The sequence below is a fragment of the Balaenoptera ricei genome, chromosome X (assembly GCF_028023285.1).
Source record: "Balaenoptera ricei isolate mBalRic1 chromosome X, mBalRic1.hap2, whole genome shotgun sequence".
In the NCBI taxonomy this organism is placed as follows: domain Eukaryota; kingdom Metazoa; phylum Chordata; class Mammalia; order Artiodactyla; family Balaenopteridae; genus Balaenoptera; species Balaenoptera ricei.
Window position 1 is genome coordinate 92,071,709 of NC_082660.1, and position 8,383 is coordinate 92,080,091.

General features: G+C 44.4%; 1 protein-coding gene across 2 annotated transcripts; it reads left to right on the forward strand.

Moving 5' to 3' along the window:
• The first annotated feature begins 3,391 nt into the window (after positions 1-3,391).
• ARMCX3 (armadillo repeat containing X-linked 3) lies at positions 3,392-8,158 on the forward strand. Of its 2 annotated transcripts, XM_059910899.1 has the most exons (5): positions 3,392-3,532; positions 4,062-4,141; positions 4,433-4,493; positions 4,759-4,829; positions 5,100-8,158. In XM_059910899.1, the coding sequence occupies exon 5, from the start codon at positions 5,249-5,251 to the stop codon at positions 6,386-6,388; it is 1,140 nt and encodes a 379-aa protein (XP_059766882.1). In that variant the 5' UTR covers positions 3,392-3,532; positions 4,062-4,141; positions 4,433-4,493; positions 4,759-4,829; positions 5,100-5,248; the 3' UTR covers positions 6,389-8,158. The 2 variants fall into 2 exon arrangements, with proteins under 2 accessions (XP_059766882.1, XP_059766883.1); XM_059910900.1 differs by lacking the exon at positions 4,759-4,829.
• Positions 8,159-8,383: the final 225 nt, after the last annotated feature.

Sequence of the window (8,383 nt, forward strand, 5' to 3'; positions counted from 1 at the left end):
GCTCCTCATTAGTAAAAAATATCTCTCCCCTTTGGTATATTTTTCAATTATTCCAATGCATAACCCCTGACCACCATTCTCCCAGGCTGTCAGACCTTTTCTGTTTGGATCCACTCCCTCTCTTAAACTTCCTAAACCCCATGGGAATGATAACACTTTCAGTTCTCTTACTTTGTAATTTTGATCCACAATTCCTACCAAGGAACCTGGAGACTAGCATTTTTAAAAAAATTATTTTATTTATTTATTTTTGGCTGTGTTGGGTCTTCATTGCTGCACGCGGGCTTTCTCTAGTTGCGGCGAGCGGGGGCTACTCTTCCTTGCGGTGCGCGGGCTTCTCACTGCGGTGGCTTCTCTTATTGCAGAACACGGGCTCTAGGCGCAGGGGCTTCAGTAGTTGTGGCTCGTGGGCTCTAGAGCGCAGGCTCAGTAGTTGTGGCGCCCAGGCTTAGTTGCTCCACGGCATGTGGGATCTTCCCGGACCACGGCTCGAACCCTTATCCCCTGCACTGGCAGGCGGATTCTTAACCACTGTGCCACCAGGGAAGCCCGAGACTAGCATTTAAAATCTACTTTCCTCTCCGTTATAAATCCACCAACAAATATTTATTTAAGGGCATGCTATTTGCCCGACATACCATTTCAACAGCAAAAATGGAAAATCCTTAAGCAATTCTTCAGACAAGCCTTCAAAAGACTATGTGAAGCCACTGCCAAAAAGAACCTTTTGGCTTACATCAGTATATGGTCACATATGATGTGTGATTTATAAAGTATCCAAAAACAGAAAAGGATCAGCAGATGGTAACACTAATGGAATTTTGGAGGGTGAGAAAAATAAATTATAGAAGATTGTTATCTTAAAAAGCTATATTACTTTTTGTATTGTGTTATTTGTTTCTTGTGTTGTGTATTAGTTAATTTTGTTTAATTGCAAGCAACAGAAAGCAAATCTGTTTAACTTAAATGAATGTTGAAGACCAGCATCAGCTCTGAGGTGTCTAGGTAGAAGGAATTGATATATGGTCTTTTCAGGATGCCATACTTCCACTGATTTTTGGTTGTCTATCTCTGCTTAAGGTTTAAATTTCAGTAAGAGAGTATTGAGTTGGTCTGTTTTGGGCACAATGCCCACCCTTTTGCTGGGGAAAATGACAGGGGATGTAAAATGTAAAATGCACTTCCTTTCTTTTCCCAGAGAGAAATGTAAACTGTTTCAGATGTTATTGTTGATTTGCAGGAGCCCTTTAACTACTTTGGATATGAATCCTTTGTTCAGCTGTGACTGAGGTGCTGGGGGCCTATTTGCCACAGCATGCTTTAGTTTTCACTTTCACATTAAGTGAACGTTATAGAGGTACAATTCTGAAATGGTGGTGCACAAGGCTGTCTTCTAAGCTAAAGCTACCTGGCTTCCCTGACAAGACTGTAGACAAGGTTGCATCTACAGTTCAGTCTTGTCCTCATCCCTTCATGATCAATACCTGATTTTGTCTGTACGATGAGAGCAGATGCCTCTGTCAAGGAAAGACTCCCATTCATAGAGACATATATAAATCTATATCTGAAGGCCCAAACCCATGGATCTTTGCATTCTCTCCCTGTAAGAAGGCCACAAGGGAAGCTAAGTCTCACAAAGGAATGGCAACTGAAAAATTTATCCTGAGAAATACAACCTTCAGGGGTACTAGAGGTTTCTGTCAGTTTTACCAGCCCATTCTCTCCCTGTTGACCAGCTACTCCTTGGGAAGCCACAACCTCAGAAGGTTGTGTGGTGAGCCTGAAGTCAGAGCAAGGGCATTGGTGCACATTAAGAAGTGTCTCTCAGCTAAGAAACTTGAAGTACACTTACGCATCACGGGGATGGCTCTGCCAAAGAAAGCTATTTTTTCCATTCATCTTCGCCAAGACTCCCTCTCCTCCAGACAGTGCTTGGGTGGGAACTATCAACACTTTCCTCTGACTCTCCTTTTCATATATTCCTGTGCTTAAAGAAGCCCCCTCGCTGCACATGATCCTTCTCCAAACACAGAATCATATAGTTGATTTGGTTTCTGCTTACTAAATTTCAGTCATATCCTGTTCACCTTAAACGTACACAGTGTTGTATATCAATTATATCTCATAAAACTGGAAGAAAAAAAAAAATTTTAGTCATATCCTAGTACTGTCTTCCAGAAGTTACATCGATATGAATTTCCCTGGAGTTTTGCCTGTTCCCAAACTTCCCAGACTCTTGATTTACTCCCATATGGTCTGTGGATCTTAAAATTTATACTCAGATAATAAACTTATATCTTAAATATTAGGGCATATCCCACTGTAGACCCCGTGTTCTGACATTATTTTATTATTTTTCCCACTCTTAAATAGTTTGCTCATTGCTGACAGGTGAGTCATTGAGTTCATCAAAGCAGTCAGTGAAAAGGTTTCACACTAATTGCTAGATTCCGAGTTCAGCAAATTTTGTCTTGGTCTCAGTGTTCCTCTAACACCTATTTCATTTAAAGATGATACTATTTGTATATTTTGTAATGTTCTTTGTCTGCCACTCACTTTGTCAGTGTGCGTGCCTCTCTATCTGATGGACATCCACGACATAGTTGTGATTTCTACTCAACCTTTTCTGTGTCACTGTCTTCTGAGGTCTCCATGCCTCTTCCTTGCTAACTGATGGGAGTGAAAGTCTCCTGTTTAGAAGACTGGCCTAGTCAGAAGATTTATGTATCCTCAGACACAGTGATGAGCTCATTCAGGATTGTGTTATGTGCTAGGCCCCAGAAGACATTAAGATTGCTTTGAGTGAAGTGTGTAACACTCCCTGCAAGTGAGAAAATGTGGGACTTTTGGAGGCCATCACCCAACATCACTCTCCAACTCCCACTCTTTTTTTTTTTTCTCAAATGAAAATAGCTTTACAGCAATTCTTTTCTCACAAAAAGAATGTAGGCTGGGGGTGGGAGAGGGCAGAACTGAAAGAACAAAAAAGCATTAAGAAAGAAAAAACCACACTCACTCCAGGTCTCCTTTTCTGATGGCTTTTTCTTTTCAGATCTGGGACTAGATTTCAGAGGAAACGGTAGACATTTGTAGCTGGGAGGTGGGGAGGTGGAAGGAGAGGTTGCTGCCCCAGGAGCCTAGGGAAGGAAGAGGCAATTTTTCAAAAAGTACAAGTGGCCAGTAACCCCAGGGGAAGATGCTGTCCCTTTCTGGTAATCAGAGGAAGGCAAACACAACTACAGGGAGATGGGATTAGCAAAGAAGAAAGAGTAACAAGGCCTGATATGGGGGAGGGAATGGAGGGGGGCGGGCCCTCTTCTGCCGCACTGCTGGTGGGAGGGGAAATTGGGGACCCGAGTTGGTGGATGACGTAGCTCTCACGTGACCAAGAGCTGACGTGTGCAGAAGTCCTTCTTGTTCTGGTCGTTGTTCCCGTCTGAGTACCAGCTCCCCATTGCCCTGAGGGCGAGCGGGCCTGCAGCAGAGGCAAGAAGGAGGAGGAGGAGAAGGAAATTGTCCCGGATCCCTGCAGGTCAGTGCCTGGGAGATTCCAGAAGGTGGGGGTGGCCGAGGGCGCAGGGCGGAGACCGTCGCGGGTCCTGGGGCGCCTCCGTCGTCTCTCCCACTCGCCGCCGGCTTTCCAAGACATCTGTCCCGCCCGCAGCCCATTTCGTTGCTGCGAAATGGTGAGCAGCGGGGTGTTTGGGGAGGAGCTCAGAGATTAGGAGGTGGGAATCTGGTGGAACCGAGGCCATAATCTGGAAAGGGAGCTGCGGCCTGGGTGTTTGCCCCCAGTACTCCAGGACAGTGCCGGCGGGGAAAGGCTGGACATGGGGAGGGGGGTGTGCAACGTGATGTGTCAGCAGAGCCCCGAGAGGGGTCATAGGGGTGGGAAACCTTTGACAACCAGGCCTCCGAATTAGGAAAGAGTTTTCTGTTCTGGGGACCGGTCCGTCCACCAAGCACTCGGTAGCGGCTGTTTCCCGTCTTTCTGACTGTGACTGTGTCTTCCTGACCATGGCTCTGTGTCTTGTGGGTCCGAGCCTCTCCCGGGTTGCCAGTCTTTCCGTAGGTTGCGGCACTACGCCAGGCTAGAGAAGAGGAAGGAAATTAACCCCGATCGGTGAAGGTCGATTTGAGGGTAAGACCAAATGGGGACCCTAACAGGGGCGGTGGTGGGGGTGGGGAGAAACCAGAGATGGCAATAATCTAGGTTGGGTCTGAGTCTGAGTGTGTTTCTTGCACTCCTGGGACTGTGGCGAAATGGCGTGCGTTGTGTGTGTGTGTGTGTGTGTGTGTGCGCGCGCGCGCGTGTGTCGCGGGGGGTGGGGTGGGGGAGAATGACAGAAGGGAAACCTATCAGATAGTTTGTTCATAATCCTCTTCTCTCAACAGCATTTAGTCCCCATGTTTTCGATCTGTCATCCTGCAGGTCTGCTGTAGCAGGTGGCACCACTTGAAGCGAGGGAGGAAGTTTCCTCAGATCAGTAGAGGTCGGTGTGGGCGTGGGGGCTGCTTGGAATGGGGGAGGGGTTGGAAATCGCCCGCGGTTGGACAGGCTCACCCTATCCTACCTTATTTCCCTAACATCCCTCCCATTTCAGGCTAGGGAAGGGGCAGGCACGTGCATGTTTTGGATGGCATAGAGAGGTTTTTTTTAAAAAAATCTGACAACCTATATAGGTGAATCAGGAAAGCAACGAATGTACAGTCAATCCATCAAGGCTTCAGTTCTCACTGCCTCTGGTCTCTCTGCAGATTGCAAGGGTTGTTAGGCGTGGCACACCTCCAGGGGAGGGAAGAAGGGGCAAACTGCCTGTCTGAAGGAGGTTAGTGCAAGGTGCCACTCCCTGGGAACACCCGAGGTTGGGGTGGCTGAGGGCCCAGCAGAGACTATGGGCTCCGTTGCCTTTATCTAGGCTTGGGGAGGGGGTGGACTGCGGAGGGTAGGGGGAGAGTGAAATGAGGAGGAAAGAGTTTGTTAACAATCTACACTTCCTGCCAAGAACTCATTTACTTATCCCTCTGTGCAACTGTCTGCATGGGACAACACAAGGAGAAGAGAAACTCAAACCCCTTTTCCTTCCTCCACCCGCTAGGTCCACCTCCAGAATCAGCTGTTGTGGCCTTGAAGTGGCTGAAGACAATCATCCTCCAAAGGCCGGCACCCAGGCCAGGCCCATAGCCCTCCTCCCCCAGCCTGTGACTGCTCTGTTCCTTGGTCCCTGATATCGTCAGGGACGATTGCATGGGCTACGCCAGGAAAGTAGGCTGGGTGACTGCAGGACTGGTGATTGGGGCTGGCGCCTGCTATTGCATTTATAGACTGACCAGGGGAAGAAAACAGAACAAGGAGAAAATGGCTGAGGGCGGATCTGGGGACGTGGATGATGTTGGGGACTGTCCTGGGGCCAGGTACAATGACTGGTCTGATGATGATGATGACAACAGTGAGAACAAAGGTATAGTATGGTACCCACCTTGGGCCCGGATTGGGACTGAGGCTGGGACCAGAGCTAGGGCCAGGGCAAGGGCCAGGGCTACCCGGGCTCGTCGGGCCGTGCAGAAAAGGGCTTCCCCCAATTCAGATGATACTATTTTGTCCCCTCAAGAGTTGCAAAAAGTTCTTTGCTTGGTTGAGATGTCTGAAAAGCCTTATATTCTCGAAGCAGCTTTAATTGCCCTGGGTAACAATGCTGCTTACGCATTTAACAGAGATATTATTCGTGATCTGGGTGGTCTCCCAATTGTTGCAAAGATTCTCAATACTCGGGATCCCATAGTTAAGGAAAAGGCTTTAATTGTCCTAAATAACTTGAGTGTGAATGCTGAAAATCAGCGCAGGCTTAAGATATACATGAATCAAGTGTGTGATGACACAATCACTTCTCGCTTGAACTCATCTGTGCAGCTGGCGGGACTAAGATTGCTTACGAACATGACTGTTACTAATGAGTATCAGCACATGCTTGCTAATTCCATTTCAGACTTTTTTCGTTTATTTTCAGCAGGAAATGAAGAAACCAAATTTCAGGTTTTGAAACTCCTTTTGAATTTGGCTGAAAATCCAGCCATGACTAGAGAACTGCTCAGGGCCCAAGTACCATCTTCACTGGGTTCCCTGTTTAATAAGAAGGAGAACAAAGAGGTGATTCTTAAACTTCTGGTCATATTTGAGAACATAAATGACAATTTTAAATGGGAGGAAAATGAACCTACTCAGAATCAATTCAGCGAAGGTTCACTTTTTTTCTTTTTAAAAGAATTTCAAGTGTGTGCTGATAAGATTCTGGGGATAGAAAGCCATCATGATTTTTTGGTGAAAGTAAAAGTTGGAAAATTCATGGCCAAACTGGCTGAGCATATGTTCCCAAAGAGCCAGGAATAACTTCTTGATTTTGTAGTTTAGAAGCAACACACACTGTAAACTATTCCTTTTCTCCACCTTGTTTATATGGTAAAGGAATCCTTTCAGCTGCCAATTTTGAGTAATGAATATCATATTGTATCATCAACGCTGATATTTATCTGAGTTGGTCTTCAGGTCTAAGCTGGATGAATGAATATCACTACCTGTTCTGAAAACAAGTTTGTTGCTTTTTATCTCACTGCCTAGATTGAAATATTTTTACTATTTCTTCTGCATAAGTGACAGTGAACCAATTCATCATAAATAAGCTCCCTCCTGTCATGGGCATTGACTTAATTTGTGTATCATCAATAAAGTTGTGTGTTAATGCTGGAAAAAAAAAGAAAGAAGAAAAAGAAACCATCCTTGTCTTTTGGTTTATAATCTAGTTGGAGAGATAAGAAACATACAAACAAAAAGATAACAGAATATCTCAAGCATATATTCATTGTCAAATATGTGCGTTCAGAGCACAGAGGAAGCAAAGGTTTCTGTGGGATACAATAGTCAGCTACAGATTTATGGAGGAAGTGGCCATTTAAAATGAGTCCTCTATGGGATAGGTAGTTAAGGCATTCCGTATGATGGGAGTGACGGGGGACTGGTGTGAGAAAGGCATGGAGGCAGGAACTCTTCTTGTGACAGTAAGCGGGAGACTAGTCTGCTTAGAGTGGAGAGTGTAAGGATGGGAACTAAATAAATTTGGAAAGCTGGCTGAAGCCAGTTTGTGGAGAACTGTTTGAATATTATCCCACTGAACGCTGAGAGCCAGTAAATAATTTTGACTAGAAAGAATAATTGGAATTCATATAAAAGTTCCTCTCTCACCCACTGTGCAGTGTGCTTGAGGATGTGGCAAAATGGATCCTTTCAAACCCTGGTGGCAGGAATGAGCTTACACTGGCACAAGGTTTGTGGAGGGCCATTTTGTAATACATATCATAAGCCTTAAAATAGGTAAACCCTTTGTCCTAAGGAAATAATTGATTCATTGGCCAAAAACTGTATGTACAAGGCTGTTCATCCCAGCAATGTGTGAAATAGTAAAAACTGGAAACAACTTAAACAATTTAGCACACTGGATTGGTTAAATAAATTAAGGACTATTCACACGGTATAAGATAAATATGTCACTTGCAATCCATATTGCCAGGGAACGATATTCATCATGCATTGTTAAGTGAGAAAGGTAGATTAGATAGCAGTATTCATAGTATGATTCCATTTTTTTGAGAATATAAGACGTTTAAGTAGACACTAAAAACTCTGGAATTACAGACACCCAAATAGTAACAGTGGTTATCTTTGGGTGGAAGGATAGAGTAATCTTTAACTTTTTACTTTTTATTCATCTATGTGTTCTTATTTATCTAAAACAAATACTGATTTTTTCAAAAATTTTTGAAAAAGAAAAGTGTTGGGAATGGAGCAGGTGATTGATTGGAGCATGTACTGAGTGGAAAAAATGTTTAGATTAAACATGAGGTGGGTTGAAGTTTTCTCTCTGAAATAATAGATGAGTGCTGAAGATGGGGCTCGTTGTGAGGATTAAATGAAGTAATACATGGGAAATACTTAGAATGTTCTGGCACATAGCAGTTAATTAAGAAAAGTGAGCACGCTTAATTCCCTGGAATTCAAGGTTGATAGCTTTTTTGGTTGACCTTTGTTTCGCTGGGGGCATTCTGCCACGTGTCAGCATCATTTAATAAATAATAACAACAATAAAGTTTAGCACTTATTAAGTGACCACTGTGTAGAGTGATGTCATTCCTGCAAGGCAACTGTTACAATAATTTCTCAAAGAAATAGGATTTTCTTATTTCTAAGGACACAAAGTGTTTCATCAGACATGATCTCACCCGCCCTCACAACATATTCCTAGTCAGTTTGGAGATGTTATCCTGCTTTATACATGAGGCCAGGAAAGGGTAAAATCTCTGTTCAGTTATGATCTGGTTTTAGCCCCAGGCT